Consider the following 21,760-nt stretch of genomic DNA (forward strand, 5'->3'; position numbering starts at 1 on the left):
ATTCAGTGACCGATGGTGGACATGAAACCGACCAGCGAGGAAGGAGTCAACATCGAACCAGGAATGGAAATTAGTGCGGATTCATCTCCCTCGGAAAACAAGAAAAACCCGGACAAGGCGGTATCATGTTAGAACCAACCAAGGACGATCTACGGAAAAAATTGCCGGTGAAATGCGGAATGAAACACGAAGCGTTAGAGAAACAGTCCAAGGGATTCCAAAGGAAGCAATTAACGGCGGCGGAGCAGAATATGGTGAGTCCAAATTATTGTTTACAAATTAAATATCAAAATTAAAGTAAATACATGCCAGGTTTGAAAGGAATATTTTCGATCCTGGAAGTGTGTATGTATAACCAGGGGTATGACATATAGCTGCATACACGTACTCAACATCAAAACAACAAAACATATCAGGGTACCGTTAACAACGTTGCAGATGTTCGGTACGCAGCAAACTTAAGCGATATGACAGCCATATCCATCCCCTGTGTATAACCAATATCCATTTGATAACGGAGATGCATACATGCGAGGCTTATTGTAAGTGAAAGTAACCTCGGAATGGGCGTGAATATCCAGACATTCTGAAATGGGTTGCTGGATCTGCAATAGAGTTATCACCTTCTAACTCCCGGACTAAAGCTGTCTGCAATGACCATAAATGCGACATTGTAGAGAGAGTTCTTCCATAGTGGGGGTTAGAGGGAATACACCTCAAGGTTTTGCCAAAGCCCAGTGAAGAAAAGCAGTGATTTTTGGGGGAAAATTGACACAGAACCATTAGTACCATGGTTAACTTCCGGGCGATAAGCTTCCCGTTGATTAACATGACATGTTTCACGTTTTAGATCTAATGATGCATTTTAAAAACTGCTCTGTGCATCGATCGATGATGATGAGGGGAAAAATGAACATTTGAATTATGAATCAAGCATGTCTTCCCGCCGTCTCCTTCCAGTGCTATGCCAATTGTAGCCTTCCGTTTACTTTCATTAATAATTTTCGCTATTCCTCTTCCGTGGAACTAGTTTAGTTCAGTAGTTAGTAGGTTGCAGGGTGGGCACTCAGCCTCGAGAATGGGGAACCGAAATGAACAGGGAATAGCCTTGACCTGTGTATGCAAACTGATTGATACTTTTCAGAGGTGAACCACTTAGCTTTCCTTAGCCTGAGATTGAAAATCATTAAAAATATCCTAAGTTACTTCAATCGTTACTAAATCTTTTGTTGTTAGTGGGACAATTGATGAACAACTTGTCTTGTAGTGTCACGTCATATAGTGCTGACATACTTTGATCATCACTAATTCGATGGTTACTACGCGAACATCCCCCTTAACCGAACATGCTTTTAACTCCAATAGCACGTCTTTCGGTTTCGAATTTGGGAGCCGGAATCGTTTTGGTTAGAAGATCCGCCACTTGCTGTTGACTGGCCACCTGCTGCAAACCGATCATGTTCTCATCAATTTTCTCCCGAACGCAGTGATGACGAATATCGATATGCTTGCTGCGTGGTGAGTAACCAACCTCTCTTTCAGCTAGATGCATCGCACTCTTATTGTCACAAAAGATCGTAACCTTCTAGAAACGCCGGATAACTCCTGTCGTAGTCCTCGTCACCAGATAGCTTCCTGTACTGCTGCAGATACTGCCATGTATTCTGCTTCCGTTGTTGACGAGACTACTGTGGATTGTCTTCGGCAATACCATGAAATTGGTCCACCTAACTTCATAAAAACGTAATCAGTAATGGACCGTCGCGTCTCGATGTCGTTTCCCCAATCCGCATCACTGAAGCCAGCTAAACCTTCATCTGCATGCTTGCTGTAAATTATCTTCATATCCTTAGTGCCTTTAAGCGAAGACAACAAATCAAGAAGACTGGCAACTCTTCCATTTTCTCATACGAACGCTATGAGACAAGTACAATCGCGTCATCTGCCGCTCAAAGGTAAATGCTTCGAACGAATTTGATAGCAAAGATTACATCCTCAGAAGAAAGGTTTGTGTATTTACTCATTTTTCTATTCTTCACTCAAGTGCAGCGCTATTGTATCTGTCGCTTGGATTCTGGCAAAACAGATATGATGTCTTCGCTCTTATATAGTATAGTATGCACCCAAAAGAACGTGTAAAAAAATGTTGTTTAACGTGTGGTTCAGCAATGACCAAGGGCGGGACACCTTAAAATTTTTAGAATTTATTTTGACAAACACCTTCGGACGACGAAAGTCGGACGATCAACAACAGAGGGATTTCCGAACATCATAATTTACTTTCGAAGTGTCAAATTTAAGTTAAATTCACCAAATGGAACACAGTCTTGGACTTAAGAACAAAAAGCTCTATCTTTTACATGTATTAGTTCTTACAAATTCTCAAATATTTTCGACGCTACATTCAAGTTGTCTTGCCCCTTGACAATGACTAATGAAAAATCGACTTTTACAAAAATCTTATCGAAGCTACCTTTAAATCACGTTTTTCAGAGCTGCCACCATACACAAGTTTTTATTTTTTGTAACATCATCGGCTGTCATTTGGAGGAGAGGTGTTATTTTGGGCCACCCTAGTGAGCATGCTTCGCTCACACAACACTGTCTCAACTCGCAACACCCATGCACATGCATCCATGTAGTAGGCATCATCGTCGGCATTTCGAATTCGAACGCATTATTGCCTTGCCACCAACTCGACTGGGCTGGTTGGCATGGCGTGAATGAACTGCAGTCTGCAGCAATCAATAACTCGCCAACATACACAGCTCCACAGTATAGCATTGGAAACATTGTCGTCTGCGTTGCGTTTCTGTACACAGCATGTTTATATGTTACCTAAATACCCTATTAGTAGTGCAGGTGTGTAAGCTTTAGCGAACAGAAAACTATCCCATACCACCCATACCTACATATTCTCGCTCGCAGTTGCGTTCGGTTTGACATCAGACATCAGACATCATCTTCCCATCATCGGAAGGAAGCAAACTAGTCCAGGCAGACTTAGCGACGAGCAAGTTTCGGTGCATTGTGCGGTCGCTACGGTGACATCGATAGAATTGAAAGCCAAAACAGAGTGCAGTCAAATACGCCTACTGCGGTAAAGGAAGTCAATAGTCAATAGTGGATCTATGAATGAGCCATCCTTGAACTTGATTTACGCGTAGAAGAAAAATAAGTGAAGCTATTGTTTGAGGTAGAAGAAAGTTAGTTAGTTTAGGATTATGCCAGGTAATCAATGACGGCTGTTTTTGAGGGTCGTTATCAGCATCTTGTGGCGTAGTCAATAAATACGTGGTGCTGCGCCTCGGCGTTCATATTCGACAGCAACACACGGCGAAACGTGAGCAAATTTCACTGTGGCGAACTCTTCTTTGTGATAATGACGGTGCTCTGTTGATGATTTCTGATAGGTGAGTTGTATTTATTTTTTCCCTTATTCACCCTGAACCCTGGTGTTTGTTGATGTTGACGGTTGGATTAGGTTGCGGATTATTTATGTGTGTGGCTGGAGGAAACTTTGTCGTGGCAAAATTACTCGCTCATAAGCGAAGCTCATGACGTCATTTGAGTAAACAGGTACGCGAGCACGTGACTACACACTAAAGAGCAAAACCGGCACGATAAAAGACTATCTCACAGTAGGCCAGGAAAGATAGCAGCGTGCGTTCTCTTTGTGTACATGCCGGATTGTCTGTTTTCGTGGGTGTTTGAGAGAGGAATTTGACTAGTAGATTGAACTCTAATGTGATAAAATTAACACCCTTGTCTTTAGCCTAATCAGTCAGAGTAAAACCGCTTGTTTCCATCCGTTTCGAACTCTGGGTAACTTAAAATGTTCAACTTTCAAATCTCGAGATAAATTAAATTTCAGTAGCAGATAACGTAATTCCTTCCGAAAAAAAACGATGTTGATAAGATTGGCAATATTTAAGTAAAAAAGCAATCCTGACAAGCAACCAACCGCGGCGCACATTTAGTTTATCATAGCTGAAAGAAGTTCTATTCCGCAATCAACTGCCGTCCGGGAATAACCTATTTTTTGTTGTCTCTCAGCCTTCAATCGTGTGGTGTGTTGACCGACCGACTGACTGATATTATAATCATACAAAAAAGATGCCTACGACCACGAAAGCCCCAGTACAATCGCCAATCGTGCTCAGCCAGCGATCCACCAGCTTCAAGGACTGCGTCCAACCGCTGGAATACCACGGTCACTGGGATGGACAGGGAAGTGCAAAAATACTCAACAATGGAGCATCTGCGATGGTAAGTAACCCATACCGACCGAACTTACATGGATTGCTGCGATGCGCTGTGAGGCGCGCGTGAGTGAATGTGCGCAAATGGAGCCCGTGTGCTATATGGAAGAATGGTGTAGAAGTGTTTTGGAGGTGCATCGTAATGGGGAATAGCGTTGAAAAAAGTATTTACATGTGATTTTCAGTCGATCGTAAGATGGTTGTTTTATAAATATTCAAATACATTGATTGTTATAGGCCAATTAAACTTGGCCTCTCGTGGCCATCTTGAAAATGGCTCGATGATGAAGATTTCAAAATTTTGCATGGCAAGGTGGAAGAGAAATTTTAAAACGCTTATATCACAGACAAACGGGCATAACTCTTAAAGGAAAATACTTCAAAAATTTCGTCAAGTGAATGTTGCATGCACACAAGCATCACAGACAACCAGACATAACACTCGTAAGTTGTTCGTCGATCACGCATTTAATGGTCAATTTGCCCCGTAACGTGGGTAGATCACCTTCTCGTGGTACGTTACGGGATGTAAGATCTAACACCGATTCCTAGTTCTCACTACTTCAATCTAGAGGAACAGGATTTTTCAGTAATCAAAGGACACATCTTAGTCCTTGCTACGTTTTATGCCTTGTTAATAGTGATAAGTACTCGGGTTGCATCACCGAGGATGAGCTCGAAACAAGGAAAAAATGGGTTAGTCTTCATCTACGTGATTCCTAATCTTCTATTCGTTGTTTCCTAGTTTGAAGTGGTTAGGACTAACATTCTGATGCATGGTCATTATCGGTGTCATTGCTTAATTTTGTTGCTAAGGAATTCAATTTTGACTGGCAAAGGGGTGCGTTTTTGGAGTGTGATCTCACTATTCGAAGGGTATAAATAGCGGGACATTTCAATTAGAATCGATTCCTTGCGATGTAGGCAAAATGGAGTGATACGACTTGCACTAAACTAAGGATACGGAATATACTATAATAGATCAAATTACTGGTCGCAGTAAGACAGAGGAAAAAAAAACGGTAAATTCAAATGTTTCTTGGTTGGTTGTGGCGCACATAGTTGATTGCCTTCCGTTTGATGTTTACACACTATCGCCATCTATTGAGCGTACTTCCCGTCAGAGTGCACTCAACAGATGGCGGTGTGTAGTGCTTTAGCGACGATGTTTTACGGTGAGAAATATTCAATGTGTTATGTCTGTTTGTCTGTGCAAGCACCTTCTATCATGCACATTTCCCAGCACTGATTTGCAACCAAAGCATCCCTCTAACATGCAATTCAAGCTGAACATTGCATTAGGTCCTAAGTAACATTGACAGATTCTCTTCATCGACTTTCTCTTTGTATTCGCACGGCCATGTAAAGACATTCCCAGGTATTTTCAGCACACAGATCGATAAAAGAAGCTTTTATCTAGCATCTAATACGACAAACACAACAAGAAACGGTTATGTCGACGAAGAGAATCGATCAATGTTACTTAGGACCTACTGCAATGTTCAGCTTGAATTGTTTCACTAGTTCCTCTACCTGATTGTGTTGTTAGTTTCCAACAAGGTTTCCAATATTAAGCTTTTATTCGCAAGAAATCGGCGATTGTCTGGATTTAATCGGCGAATCAGTCTGGATTTAACAAAATACCACAGACGCTTACGCAAACCGTTATCGCATAAACATATTTATTGACAAGAGGAAAATTGGAAGGCCTAGTGATCACTCCATATGAAGTACTTGTAAACTTCCTGCGATCTATGAGAGAGAGGAGTGGTATTTTTAAATGCTCTATAATTTCAACCTTAAAGAATAATAATCACATTTTAAAACTTAATTGAGAATCATCTGTTTCAATAAGAATACATCTGAAGAATGCAATCCTGGCCGGGTGTTTCTAGAAAAAGATCTACAGGTCACACTACAGCGTGCATCACGTGATAAAGATCATCTTGATATCACATGTCATGTGTATAATGTATGTCACGTGATTTATGGATACTTATAGCAAGATAAGCTATATCAACTGATATACGCTTTAGTGTGAACTGGGTATTGCATTGAACGGGATCGAAACAATGTCTTTGTCTGTCTTCATCGTTATCTTTCAACATTTTATTAAGATTTAGAACATTGATGACATTATGAATGAGCACCCAGCAGCAGCTTAAAACCGAAGACTACAAATCAAGAAGACTGGCAACTCTGCCAAAAATCAGGAGACAGCAACGGTAACGCCTCTTCTGAGCAAAAGTGGAACCTGTGAATGGTGGTGTGTGTTAATTCACGAGTACATTCACACACATAGGTAGAAATATATAGCTGTCAATTATTGGTTTTGTTATGATTGTCGTAAGAAGTGAAACGCCATTCACAATGATGGTGGGACCTGCCTCGATTTGGTATCTCAGAATTATCTTCCACTTTTCCTAAGCCCTTTAGCACAGAACAAGGGGAAGTACAAACAAATCGATGAATCAAAAAGTGGATCGTTTTTCTGCTCAACAAGCAATGTGTTGTGGTAGCGTTCCACATGGGGTTTCTATGTGCACTCACACTATCATAGCATGCTGCCTATCTTAACTACAGGCAGAAGATGCCTTCTACCGCTAGGTGCGCTAGTGTTCGCAAATGACAAGTGGAGCCGCTTTCTGATCCGAAGTTCCACTCGTGTGCCTTTAGTGATGCATTTATGGGCATTCGTATAGTGCATTAGTAAAATGTATGCCCGTTCCGCACGACTTTGGCACCTGGCCACAGCGGGGGGAGTTAAGTTGTGACGCTCAACAACTTAGCAACGAGGATCACTATCCGGTGGTTTCATGTTCTGACAACATCTAAAATGGAAATATATTCTTTATCAATACGTACCGTTTGGGATTGTAGTCCTTCAACCTTTCATTTTCATTTTCTCCAACATTAGATCCTGCTACGACTTCCGTTGGATCGTGATGTAGGTACCGGATCGTTCTTCTTTTTGAATCCTTGAATTTTCAGCACCTTCCGAATGACGGTAGTTCACTCAACGGAGATGGAAGCCGCCTATTCCTTATAATTGATTGCTTCCAACAGGCAAAGTATACAATATTTCGGTTCATCGCACACAAGTAAAAGTTACTTTCACTAGGTATCGATCCGAGTTTCAATCCTCTACTTGATCCACCATGACAAGTTTTTCGGGTTGGAGTTGGAAAACCACCGGCTTGCTGGGATTAGGATACAAATTGCTGTGAAATTTTGTAGAGCAAATCAAATCAAATCAACAACGAGTACCGTGTAATGATTATTCGTTTCGGTGACATTAGGTCACACACATAGTCACTGTTTATGAGCAATCTCACTAACACTTGTGCTTCAAAGTTCCACCTTTGATTGACAGAGGCGCTGTGATCAGTGACGTTTGACACTTGTATGGGAGAAGGGAACAGTTGCCAGTCTTCTTGATTTATAGTCTTCGCTAAAACAGTGTTGGAAAGTTCATTTTAAAAGAAAAATTCTTTCGCTGTTCTTCCGAGAATTATTTCATTGAAGAACTAACTATGCAAAAATCGCGATCGAAATGAGAATAAAAGTTCCCGAACGATTCCAAAGAGAACTCTGGTTTCACTCTCTCAACCTATTTCACAAAAAAAATCGAGAAACGAGCTAGCTGAGTTTGTTGTCTCCTATGTCATGTTTCGTCGGGGAGTAGAACGAAATCATCTCGCTGAACTTCTGCCACTCTGCTGATGATTTCCTTCTCAAGATTAGGTATTATGCTTTATGCATGATGATATTTAGGTTGCATACATGTAGGAGTAACCCGTGAGTTATTATTGGTAGGTTTTTTCAGTGTGCTGCAAGTGTGCCGCAGGTGTGCCGATTGTGCCGGTCGTAGAGCAAGCTGCGATTGTTTGTAAAATACCCAACCCGGCAATATAATGCCCACAAAGGAAGACAGGAATCCTAGCCTTTCGCGATGTGAAAGCAACGGTCTATCAGCCGCTGGTAAGAGTTAGAACCGGTGGGGGATATTGTTTTTGACCAATTATAGAGGATGATGAATATGACTTGTGTGAGTTGCACGATTATTTAAATTAAGGGTACTAATGGGGTCTGATTTACTGCCTCTTTCTCTTGAGCCTACTCTAGAACCTACATTTCGTATTTAGATCTATAAGTGAACCGATAAGTGAACTGCTGGTCTGAGTCCCTCTGGTATATTCAATTAGAGAATGTTCCTGAATATACAGTCAAAGAGCACGTAATGTTGTGAACAACTTCAATGACAGTTGTCCAGTAGTGCTCCCATTTTATTTACAACAATCCAATGCTTACGAAATTGTGCCGATCGATGTGCCCAAGCTGTGCCGAATCTAATTTCGGCACAATGTGCTGAGTGACTTACCCCTTGGTGAAAGTACACATTTAGGATGAATTTAATAAAAATTTATAAGGGTTTTACTTTCTGTAACTCTTGGTTTGTGTTACTAATAACAGCAATTCAAACTTCAACGGCTGCATACGAGTTACCACTAACATATCGGGAACGAAAAGTTGTGGAAAAATATCTTTCAACATGCACGGGACATAGAGTATGATTGTACTTGCCACACAATTATACTAATGCCAAAATGGTACAGGCATCGAAAGCTCTTAATTAATAAGTGCATCTAGAATACTAAGTTGAGAGTACGCAATAAGCTAGTATGCGATAAGCAATATTGAAATACCATGAAGGAGAAGATCCTGTACTCTTGCAAAAATCGCTTGTGTGATATTTTACTGTATGGAATCTCGGGGTTCCGGGAAGATTTGCGGTAGATCTATGCACTTTTCAAACTCATCCATGAGTTCATTATCATAGCATTAGTTGACGATCTAAATTGCATCCTTCCTAAACTGCACGTTTATCAAACAACGATCTACAATGGCGACCAGCGAATCCAAGCGTATGCTGAGTTGCATTTGCGGCAGCTGCCCAATTTGAAGTTATTTAGGTCATTCTTGGCCACGTTGTTGTAAATCCTGTTCACTAGACCCAAAATGAGGTGGTCTGTTACGCAAGTCTTTCCTTTGACTGATACCATGTTAAGGTGATTCCCTGTAGCGACCTTTTTCGTGTTACACTTCGCAATTTAACATATAAAAATAATAAGGTTTCTGTGAATGCACGTAGCTGAAACTACTACTTGTTGTTTGCTGCGGAGAAACAAGGAATGTCTGAAATTTTCAGATGTATACACCTCGTAGATCTTGAGATGTGTGCTCTTGAAATTGCGAGGTGTGATGGAAAAACGGACTCTACGAGGAAACACCTTAAACTTCATCACGGAAAATAATTCATCGAGCATGGACACCATGTTGCTCATAGCTGATCTTAAGCCGGGTTTGGATAGTTTGACAGCCGTTATGTCTCATATGTTTAGCAAATTTTAGCGTCTGTAATGTATCAAAAGTATAGGCTAAAGTTATGTAAAACATAAAGTTATCAAGATCAGTGTCTGTTTTTATCATTTACCATCACAGGCAAGCAGTAGCGCTTCAACCAAGGAGCAATCAACTCTGCTCAGTGTGCCGAAACACAGCACACTGTTCAGCACATTAAGGCACACTTTGACAAGTAGAACATTAACAATATAATATAAAACGGCATCACTGTTGAGTGTTGACGTTTTGCCAATCGTTGCTAAAGATTACTAGTTGGTTCAATACTTTGTTTACTCACAAATGAAGCTAGTGAGAGAGTGTCGTACATAAAACTGGTGATATGAGGATTCAATCAATAATTTAAAAATCACAAACGTATACTGACAGGTGTTGAGAATCTTTTGAAAAAATCTATAAATGTTGTATGAATCGCGAATCTCTTGAAACCTAGCAAAACTAAGTCCGTTTCTTCCTAATCACAGCAACAATCCCAGCGGATTGTGTTTTTTTTTTATCTAGAACAGCTTGTATTCGGGTCTCACTTCAGTCGAGTTCATCCTTGTCGGTACGGCAGTCAAGACGGATGAAATGGGTTACCTCTAGAGACGATTCGTTTTCGATTATGGAATCATTGTGAAAAATGTCCGACGGTTGCCTTTGATGATACATTCGGAAGGCTACACCAACAATTTCATCAATATTAAGCAAATGGTTCCCAACTATACGACGGGGATAGCGGAACACCTACGCTATGGTGTTATTCGAACGAAAATTTGATTTCGTTTTGGAACGATGAGCATCGAGCTTGATGAATCCTCATGGATAAGTTCACCAAAACTCAATACGACTCGCGAATTTTTTCCTTGGTGAACTTCGTAAAATATCGCGAACTTTTCCAAATCTGCTCACATTCTCGACCACAGCTGGAGCTGCGTGGATTGGGCGGAAACTTCTCGAGTTATATAGAGACCTAAAGAGAATCCTATTTTCGAAGCATGACAGATCTTCAAGGGAGATGTTTGATAGTTTTCATCGGTGGTACATTGTGGAAGGTACCACAACTGCATCAGAACGTAGCTTGGTAGGATTGGTGGTGTGTAATTAAGAGATGGTAGAAGGCATCATGATCAGCAGCGGCTTGGGTTATATCTTTGAGGACACGCACTTATGAGTCGATCAGATGATTTAAAACTGGTTCAACGATGATGCTCCTAGTGTGGGATTGAACTATCGTCCGTTCGAGTTCTGGTTTTTATTTAGTCGGGGAGGATTTAATAGACAGGAATTTCATTCATCATCGATCGGGTTTCTCCTTTATTGTTGTACACCTGCTGCAAGGAATCAACAATTCAAAAGGACATCGAGGCAGAATCTTGTGGACGGGCTGAATTTCAGGGTGGCCAGCAAACCGGGAAAACCGGGAATACCGGGAAATATCCGGGAATTGGAAAAGTAACCGGGAAAACCGGGAAAAACCCGGGAATTCAGCGAGAGATCCGGGAAAAATAAATTTATTTGTTTATTTGTTTATTTAATAATTCAACTGACAATTAATGTCTTAATGAATAAAACTTAATCTAAATAGTTATGGTCAACGAAACGAAAACGGTCAAGTAACCGGTGACGAAACACATTTGCTGATACGTTAAAGTCAAATTCGCAATAAAAGTAGTTAAATTGTCGGCTGATTGCACGAATTGGCTCATTCTGCGTATAATTTCTGCCTCGTGGCTCCAAAAACAGAAATTCGCGTTGACGAAGAGGTCTCTCAGGAGCATACATATTTAGCTGGGCCAGCAACGTTGGACAGTCGATGTCACCCATGAGAAGCTTTCCAGCAAACATAGCTTGAGCGACCGTCCGTCACACCACTAGCGGTTCGATGCCCAGAAGACGGCAACGCTCCTCGTACGGTGGCAGGTTCGATGAGTCACGCCAGTTCAAGAAACGAAGAGCATATCTCACAAACTTTCGTTGAACAGATTCGATTCTAACGATCCAAGTGGCTTGGAAAGGGCACCATACAACTGCACTTGATTCTAATATGTCGCATGAATGTTAAATCCGTCCAGAAGTTCACAGCAAGCAACCGGCATATGTGATAGCAGGGGATCAATGAATGGTGTGCCACTGTCAGAGAAACGCCACTGTAAACCAGCTTGGTTGTAGTCGCCAAATAGGAGAGCGGGAGAATTGGGGCACAATTGAGACGAAATCGAGCCCAACGAATTAACGTGCTCATGGATGATCGTGCAGTCGTTTTTTCGGTCGGGGGGTAGGTAGACTGCGCCTACACTGAGCTTGGTTCTTGGCAGATTCACAACAATCCAGATTTGCTCTAGCAGACTTGAAATGGGCGAGGTACTTACATAGCTGGTCAGTTTCGTTGTGACGGCGATCAGAACCCCACCACCACGCAATTTTTGACTGTTTAGGGGAGAGCGGTCGGTTCTGAAGACGGAATAATGCGATCCAAATAGCTGCGGTGAGTAAATCCGGTCATCCAGCCACGTTTCTGTCAGAACAATCAAATCGTACTCAGCCTCCAAGACAGCCAGGAAAAACGGGTCGATTTTAGTCCGCAGCCCACGCACATTTTGTTAGTAAATCCGGAGACCACTCAAGATGCCACTACGCGAACTGGAAGTTGAAGGGAAATCAGGTACCGAAAGTTCGAAATCGCAATTATACTCGCCTGGAGTTGCAGGCCGGAAGCCCCCGATACCACCACCGACCACAGGACCGGGACGATGACGATGGCGGATGTCAGCAGCAAGCGCGACTGGGTCGGGGGGCTCGGGAGCTTCCTTAGTGCCTGTTTTAGGGTGTCCCGGATCCGATGAAGTTGTGTCAACAGCTGGAGAAACGTAGCACGCAAGTTATTTTTCCGAATCAATAAACTCGCGAAACTGTAATCCGGCAGGCCAGGAATCCGGATCGAGTGCAGCATCTTTCAAACAAGGATCCAAACCGATCTTGGATGACACAAATGTCATACTGGATACGACTTTTCCTCTGGGAACCAAACGCACCACATCGACAGGTTCAGTTAAGCTCAAGCAGCGTGACACAATACTCTGCACGTCGTTATCGGTGATGAGCGGGTTCAGGCGAGAAAGATATAGCCAGAATTTCTCCGGAGGTGTACTAGGAGCAATAGAGGGAACGGAAAGACCACTCAAGTCGATTGTTTTCGTTCCACTTACGGTTGGCACGTCAATATCAGGCCGGTCTTCACGACGGCGTTTTGCACCTTGTTTGGGCCAAACTGGTGTAGCACTCAGTGACGGGTTGCGTTGTGGCTTAGCAGAGAAATTGTCGACTTTTTTACTTAGCTCAGCCACGGCATCATGCAGTTGCCGAACCTGATCTGGCAACGAAGCAAGCGAGGGGGGTTGCATTTGTTGTTGCTGCTGATCGTCGATGAAACAGCGGATAGAGCGGCCTTGTAGAACCCCACGACAGGAATTGCAAACGAAGAGTATCTTTCCAGCTGATAATGGTTCCTTCAGATTGCGGATATTAATACCGCAACACTGCTGGCTGATGTGGTAGAATGTTTCGCAAAAACCACAGCGCAGCGGCTCGAGCTCGTTGATAACGAGCTGACATTCTCCGCATTGTTTTTGGTCCATTCTGCTTTGACGGAGCTGCACAGTGAAAAGATGGAGACGGGTCGGGATTCGATGATGCGAGGATGACGTGTTGATTACAGCAAACGACAGCACGAAATTTATCGATATTCCACACGCTTCGGAGAGATTATCGAAAATAGTATTGTTTACGCACAATTTTGAACATTAAAAAACGGATTTACACACACAAATTCTATGGTAAAAACACGAACGTAAACAAGGCGAACAAAGCGAACAAATGTCAAAAATGTCAAAATTAACCATACCATAGGAGCAAATTTTTACACAATAATTTTAGAATAAACCATTAAAATAGAGTGATCCTTTACCAAATGAATGTCTTGCTCTATTTGCTGCAAAATTTTCCTCAGTTTCCCGTCTTATTGTTTTTAGAATTTAATCACTCAGCAATATTGCAAATTGATTTTTGTTGTCTCAATACTTTGGAAGCAAATATTTGTAAAAACCGAAACTGAATTATTCTTTTTCGGGGTTTTAATTTTTCGTTGATCAAAATTCTCATGATGTCAATTCCAGAATTAACTTGGAATTCTGTTATGAATTATCTTGAAATTGTTCTGAATAAACCAAAAAACACTCCGGGTCATAATTACCGTTGAATTCTTTTTGGAATTTCCTCGCAACCCCTTATAAGAATTTATTTGGAATCCTTCTTAGAATTCCCTTGAGCCTATTAGGCTTTTATTTCTTTATAAATCTTTTAAAAAATTTCCTTTAATTCTATTTAAAACAGCAGTAATCTTTCGAAAATTTATTTAGAAACCGGTGGAGTATTTTAAAGAATTTCTCTCTAATTACCAGCAAATCTTTTGCAATCAATTTTTTTGGAGTTCTGTGATGAATCTTTCGCACTAGGGTTGAAATTATTGCCAGAACACTCTTAGAACTCTGCTTCTTGTTGAATTATGATCATAATTCTCTTGGAATTCTTCTTAAAATTCATCTGTCATACAAATCTCCTCAGAAACACGTAGGAATTTTCCGAAAAGTTTTGTTTTCCCCTTCTTTTGAAATTTTTTTAAATTACCTAACAATTTAATTTAGAACTTGCATTCTTCTCCATAGAAATCCGTCCAAATTCATCTAACAATTTCTAAGGATTTCATGTCAGAATAATTCTGGAAATCTGCGCAGAACTTCCCTTCTAAAACTGTGTGGGAATCCTTCTCAATATTTGTTTGAAATCAACACTTTGAATTCTTTTAAATTTTACTATAAATTCCATGGTTTTCCCGTTAGATTCTATAGATTGTTATGTAATGTTTTACAACCCTTATAATGCTTCCAAGTCTCAGAGCGTGACAATTATGACTCCACGACTCATAAGTAGGTTTTTTTTTCAAATCTGTGATCTTGAAATTTGTTAAAAATCTCACATTTTGATTATTTTTACTCCAAATCTTGCATGACGAAGATTGTTATTAATCAAAAATTTAAAATAAAAGTTCTAGTTTCAGACTCTACACAAATTTTAAAGCTCCAGAATCTTGGGAATCTTCTTCAATCACTTTTTTTTATCTTTTCAGTAAATTCCTTTCAGCACGTTCTTAAAAATGCGTTCAATTTCATTTTTTTTTTTAATATTAACAACCGGGAATTTTTTAAGATTTGAACCGGGAAAACCGGGAAAAACCCGGGAATTTCAAAATGAAAATTCACTGGTCACCCTGGAATTTGCTTGAACACCATATTGGTTTGATGGTTCCCAGTTCGTCTTCCTCCTCTTGAGCCGCTAACGTTGTAATAAGAATGAAGGTGAATGCTTGTCATCCATATATTAGAGAAATTGAGAATGTAAACACAATCATAAAAGTCATAACTTTCAGGGTTGCCAAATTCATGGAATATTGAAACCTTGATAGGCATATTTGGATTAACCTTGACAGGCACGTTCGACACAGCGCTTGGCACAGCTTTCGGCACAACTCAATCACTCGGCACGAATTAAGGTGTGCAGAGTTGAATACCCCTAGGCTTCAACACAGTGTAGATGAATCACCGACAAACCGACATGAATGATCATACAAATTACAAAGAAATTTCTGATCATAACACAAAACATCTGCCGCGTGTGCGCGGAAAATATCGATCTGTGTTTAAAAATCAACACGACACCACATACAAACAGACATAACTCTCGCAAGTTGTTTATCGAACAAGCATTTAACGAACAATTTAAAAGTTTCGTAGTTGATAGTACCACCACCTGTGGCGCACACAGTCAATTCCCTTGCGTTTGACGTTTACACACTACCGCCATCTGTTCAGCGTAGTGCTCACCACAGTGTACTCAACAGATGGCGGTAATGTTTTAGCGTCGATTTTTTACAGTGAGATCCTCAAAACCATCCCCACCAAGATGAAGTTTAATATTGATATTGACAACAACACAGACGATAATAAACATCCAGCCACGAATGTTAACTTCGATGCTCAGAGGTTGTCTTGATCAAGATAATGTGTGAAATTCAAATTCATGGAGGTAGTTGGTCTATCTGTTAAGGTTGTCTTCATTTTCAGCTAAGTTGAGTGTAGAATGAATGATTTTATCAGCACTAACTGTTACATACTGACCTTTTAACACTCTGATTTAGATCTGTCTAATACTGAGTAAATCATTGTGATAAAACATGATTTTTTTCCTGCACAGATAGAAATAGCCTTATACTTTTTGACAAATTTCTATTGCTGATTATTCATAAAATGTATAAGTCAACTAATAATCAGACGCCTTGCAAAAAGTTAATGAAGATCATGTGTCAAACGGGTCACTCTCAGTGTGCCGACAGTGCCGAGAGTGTCATCAGACTGATTTTTTTTTGTTTGTATAATTATATGTTTGGCAACCCGGTTAATTTGACAGTTTACATGTTTTGTTTTGAAGAAACAAAACAACAAGCAGTGTAATCATATCTCAGATCCTAACTTTCGTGACTCTCGGTTCGTTGCTCCCAAATTCTATCGAAAAAGGACTACACTGAACCTAATAAGCAACGGCCTCAGTCACCGAATCGAAGCTTCGAACGAGAACGTTCTCCGGGGGAGGCACTTCCAATTTCCGACAGGACAATAACCTCTACTGGATTGGAGTATGATGAGGACTCGGATGAACCACAGGTGACAGTGGTAAGTAGACGAAGCGAGCGTGCATCATCAGAGGAAACTGGTCCAGATGCTCTTCAGATTCTGGTGAACGCTTCCGGGAGGAGTTTCCCGAAAGCCATCGACTCAGTCAAAGATGCGTCGCCAGCGTTCTAGTGAGAGTTTCAACCGGAATCAGACTTGGAGGTGGGGTTTAATATGTCCACACGGTTAGATAGTCCAACAATCGGACAAAAGGAGAGAAGTATGATGTAGGGTTACGGTATGTAATGTGGGTCTAGTCCTTTCATTCGGCCTATCACGCAAATAAATAATTAATTAAGGAATATTACACAAAAAATAAGGAAAATATTGATCACTGATGGTTGATAAATGTGTACCACACACAAATCAATTTATATCACAACATTTCAATACATTTTCAGCTCTCGTAAGTAATAAAACTGGTTGAGAATATCACAATGTTCGGAGTTTTTAGCCGCCATGACTTATAAGGTTAAGATGGGAAGGTTGACTGACGATCATCAAATGGCCTGATTATGGCATTTATTGATTGGAATTACCTGATAATACACACTAGACGTAAAACTTACAGTTGCTGTTTGAATATTTTATGTTTATTTTAATTGTTTAACAACGTTTTCACAAGTAAAACATGGACCCAACTTTAGGGACACATTTCTTTTCTATGTTCCTAACTATGGCCCATGAAATTCATTTGACAGCATATAGCAATAAGAGTAACGTCAACAATGTTGTTTTGCATTTGGATGATAAGGAACGAACAGGAAGGGAGATTTTTTCTGCCAAACCTGTATAATGAACATCACAATGTTCTGATTTAGATATTCTGCGGTCAAAAGACGATAAGCGAAATTTTTAATTTTTAAATTGAGTGATTTAATGTAGTTTTCGTAAAATTTTCTCTAAGAAATGTTTTGAGGAATGAAGAGCATTAAGTTAACAGTGATAGTGATAAAAAAAAATACATCAGAAAACGTTACCAAGAGCGTTTTTTTGAGGATCAAACAAGATAGGACGAAGTTGCATCCATAAATAGACCCAATTTGGGGACAATAGACCCATATTACATACATTTCCCTCGTGAGTTATTGTCTTAAAAAAAGTAAGTTTTTCAACTTTTCGTGGTTTCTGATAGCAAACGACATGATAAGCATATCTAAGCATACCATTTAGCAGTAGAATATCGTTTGCAGGTAAATTCATTGATGAGTTATGATTAAAAACGTAATCGATGGCTGCATATTAGACCGAGGTTAGGGACGTATACCCTATCTGGCAAAAATCTGAGGCGCTGTCGATGGCAAACACCGGTGAAGATTCTACCTCCGAACAGGGTTCGAGTGATCATCGAAGGTGAATTAATCGATGTCAGTTACGATAAGGAACGAATCAAGGAAGTGAATGTCGGTTAGCTGATCAACGAAGTGGTGAAGCGTTACGGAATCAAACATGGTAAATTACCACTGATAAAACTACTACACCCAGATGGTAGCCTTTGTATGGACACCGATCCCCTTACGACCTTCTGTGCGGCTCGGATTCCATAATCAATTAGTACCTCATAGAGTTCGAAAAACTGCGTTCGATCAGGTCTACGAGGATTATTGCAAACATCGCGATGTTGAAATGCTTACCGGACTGCTCCAATCACTGGGCACCATGAAAAACACCGGTCACTTTATACTTCGCCGCCAAGCCTATAAATATTCTATTTCAACCGCTGGGTTACCAGGGTCGTGTCTGAAAACTTAACCTATCCTATCCACCTTCAAGCCCAATAACTGACCAATCAACATCTTACAATTTCACTTAACCTCCTTCGGCTGTGATTTCAGTTCCGACACGAATATCCCCCTCCCAAAATCGATCTACCAACGCGTGGAATTAACCCATGTAAAACGATTACGGATATTGTCGCTACCGTTAACGAGAAGCACATAGGATGCAAAAGTGGATGACCCTTGCTGTTGCTGGCGCTGGTATTTATCACCACACTTTAACAACTCTTGCAGGGAATTAGATGAAGAACTGCAGGAGAGATCTGAGCAAAGTCCTGTAGGTTTGACTTCTAATCCAGAATCTGATCGTCTAGTCCGATGAATTTATTGAATTCATCTCCTGAAGCGACGATCAGCGACAAAGTGCAAAACCTTAGCTACTATTAGAAAATCGTCAGCACAAAACAGTGATGCCATTTTATATTATATTCTGGGTAATTCTTGTCAATGTGTGCCCTAACGTGTCGATCAATGTACCGTGATGTGTTTCGGCACAGTGTGCAGAGATGATTACCCCTTGATTAATTGATTATGCGCAATGTCGACATAATCAATTCGGACCTTACTTGAGAGTCAAATAGATCTCTTTAATGCTTATTGAAGCTTATTTAACTATAATTGTTCAATCTGTAATAGTTTTGTATCGTTAATAGTCCCTATACGCCTTCGCTATGTAAACTCCAAAACACTTTTTCTCGAAAAACCCCAGACGAAATATTTTATAACCTTCACAGATTTGATAGTTAGGATCAATACTAACTTCCTAAGGTACATGAAATTGTTGCATTTATAAATGCATGTCATGTTATGTACCGGGATAAATTTAATTTTTATTAAATAGATATCACCAAATTTTGAACTGGGTGGCTCAATTTGTTCCAACAGCAGTGTTATAAAACCGCTGGTAACGCTTAGTAAAGAACCAAGCAAATCTCCAAAAGAACGACGGTTATTAATTTTTAACTCCCCCCATGGTTACTCTGCTACCACGGTTAGGATAAAAAAGATAATAATAAAAAAAAACATCCCATTCTCTTCCCAGATCACATTCGATGACCGCTCTTTCCGACCATTCATCATCGGTGGACCCCTGGACAACAAGTACATCTTCGAGCAGCTGCACTTCCACTGGGGCGTCGAAGATGACTCCGGCTGCGAACACATCCTCGAGGGCAATACCTACTCGATGGAGGCCCATGCCGTGCACTACAATGCCAAGTACGGCAGCTTCACCGAGGCGGTCGACAAGCCGGACGGTTTGGCGGTGACGGGTTTCTTCGTGCACGCCTTCGGCGATGTCGACTGTCCGGAGTTTGACAAAATCGTCAACGGTATCAAGTACATCACGAAGCCCAACTCGGAGTCGAAGATCGATGCTGGTTTGTGTTCTATAGTTAGAGTTTAGTTAACGTCAATATGCTTACTAGATCTGTTTCTATGTTTCCATTTATAGATTGCCTCTCTTGGATGGGTCTACAAGACTTAAGCCGTCATTATTATACTTACAAGGTACGTTACGTTCATTGATCATCTCTTGCAGTCTAAATAAAACGTACATGTCTTTCTTGCCCCGACAGGGTTCGCTAACGACTCCTCCGTTTTACGAGAGCGTCACGTGGATCGTGTACAAAACCCCGGTTTACGTATCAAGTCGCCAGATCGATTCCTTCCGGCAGCTTCAGTCCTGCCCGAAGGATTCCAACAAGAAGATTGTGAACAACTACCGCGAAGTGCAGGTACCCAAGGTACATCCGGAAGTAGTCTTCGTCCGGAACAGCAACCAGCGGCTGCGATCAAAGCTGTGAGCACGTGGTGCACATGAGCATGAACTGAATATTGACGAACTTGCCTTTCTTGTACTGTAGTTTTAAGTAGCCTTAGACGGGTTTTGTTGATTAAGAATTGTAAATTGTTGATGAATAAACTTTTTTTATAAGTTAAACTTTGCACCGTTTCGTTATTGACTTCACGCCGCCATCTATTTCCATTCATTCGATGGGTCGTAAAAATATTCGGCTTATCGGTTTTAAAACCTAGATATTAAATAATGGAATCCAGACAAAAAAAAATTAGGCAATTCTCTATCAGACCCACCGATAAGAGCTCGGCAAATAAATTCTTACGTGACACCTATATCCACCCGGAACGTGACCATTTTATCTTATCGTTTGCCGCAGTAAATTTGGTATCTTTCAAGTTCCTAATCGTCCGAACGTATTTCCGCAGCATTTTTATCGTGTTTAAGACGGGAGAGGCCCAAGCTTACCATGGATTTTAGCCACTATTTTTGTAACAAATTGATGAATTTTAATATTTATTCACAGCTAGATAAGATAACTAAGGAGTTTTCTAAAGATCGGTACTTGATTAGCTGGCGAATGTAAATGTCATTTGCGCACTGACATTGAAGCGAATGATATTGATATTCTAACTGTGTGGACTGATACTGACTTCAGGTGGCTATTGAAATTCAGCATTTTTTAGATATTGATATTGTCGTAGGATTATGAGATTGTTTTAGTTGCTCAATTCAATAAAAAATACAAAATAAATGATATTTGAATACAGTTCCAAAATCATCAAAGATTCAATTCAACATTCAAAGTTTCCAATTCAGTTCCTATCCCATTCAAAATTAAGTTCCAAACATGTACACTCATCTTTCGGTAACTGAATAATGTTTATTTAAAAAAAAACTGGAGTGGCAATTAGCTATTTAAAATGCTTTTTATATAACAAACTGCTTTAAAGTAGGAACTTCAAAGTGGGCCTGACCCCATATTATATTTTAATGTTGCAGAATTATGATAAACTGAACCTCACTTGAGTTTGTCTTTGATGGCTGTGTTCAAATAAAATTTTTTCAAAAAATAGGCGTCTTATTTGAATTATTTTTTAGTCAATTTAATTGATTCATAGTAACATATGGTAATCAATACGTTACAAGCCAATACAATACATTTATCTAGTCTCGATTTCACAAGTTACGACGGCAGTCCCCAATCGGCAAATGAAATAAAAGTTGAATACAAACGCAAAATGCCAGTAATGACGTAAAAACTTTGAAAAATAAGATGAACTTTTCAAAATTTCGAAAGAATGAATCATTATGCCAAACGCACACTTACATCCCTGGTCACCGCATTGTGAACTTAACTGTGCATTGTGCATCATCCAATAGGTCTAGGTCCATCAGAATAACTTTGCCAAAAATAGCAATCTTCTATCTAGTTAGCTATCAAGTTAAAGCGCCATCTGGTGTGAAAATTCAGAACTGAGCTGTCCACTCTACAATTGGTCTTGTTCATTTGAACAAGCTGAGAGTAACAACCTTCTATCTAGTCGGGATGTCGACTTAAGCAAGCCATTTGAATCACCATTAAAAATAATGGCACTAGTGGTGAGTGATTTTTTAACTGATGGCCAGGCATGGAAAATCATTTACATTCATTTCATGCAATCATTTACATTCATTTGCCTCTAACTTTTTTCATCAACAGCATTCCGTAAAATGATGTATAAAGCTTTAGTAGGT

The 21,760-nt window shown here is 40.3% G+C and overlaps 1 protein-coding gene across 1 annotated transcript; it reads left to right on the plus strand.

The window, feature by feature from the left end:
* Window positions 1–2,952: 2,952 nt before the first annotated feature.
* Window positions 2,953–20,158, plus strand: CAH3 (Carbonic anhydrase 3). The gene is made up of 5 exons (XM_065221281.1): window positions 2,953–3,413; window positions 4,057–4,269; window positions 19,268–19,604; window positions 19,679–19,734; window positions 19,803–20,158. The coding sequence occupies exons 2-5, from the start codon at window positions 4,117–4,119 to the stop codon at window positions 20,028–20,030; spliced, it is 774 nt and encodes a 257-aa protein (XP_065077353.1). The 5' UTR covers window positions 2,953–3,413; window positions 4,057–4,116; the 3' UTR covers window positions 20,031–20,158.
* Window positions 20,159–21,760: the final 1,602 nt, after the last annotated feature.

This window comes from Ochlerotatus camptorhynchus, unplaced genomic scaffold (assembly GCF_037179485.1).
Source record: "Ochlerotatus camptorhynchus isolate MF236.1 unplaced genomic scaffold, CSIRO-AGI_Acam_v1.1 ptg000141l, whole genome shotgun sequence".
Classification (NCBI taxonomy): domain Eukaryota; kingdom Metazoa; phylum Arthropoda; class Insecta; order Diptera; family Culicidae; genus Ochlerotatus; species Ochlerotatus camptorhynchus.

Excerpts from the sequence above, each read along its gene's own strand:
- CAH3 (XM_065221281.1), top strand. The coding sequence starts at position 4,117 with ATGCCTACGACCACGAAAGCCCCAGTACAATCGCCAATCGTGCTCAGC. Across the intron at positions 4,270-19,267 it reads ACAATGGAGCATCTGCGATG|ATCACATTCGATGACCGCTC; the intron begins GTAAGTAACCCA and ends TTCTCTTCCCAG. Across the intron at positions 19,735-19,802 it reads GTCATTATTATACTTACAAG|GGTTCGCTAACGACTCCTCC; the intron begins GTACGTTACGTT and ends TTGCCCCGACAG.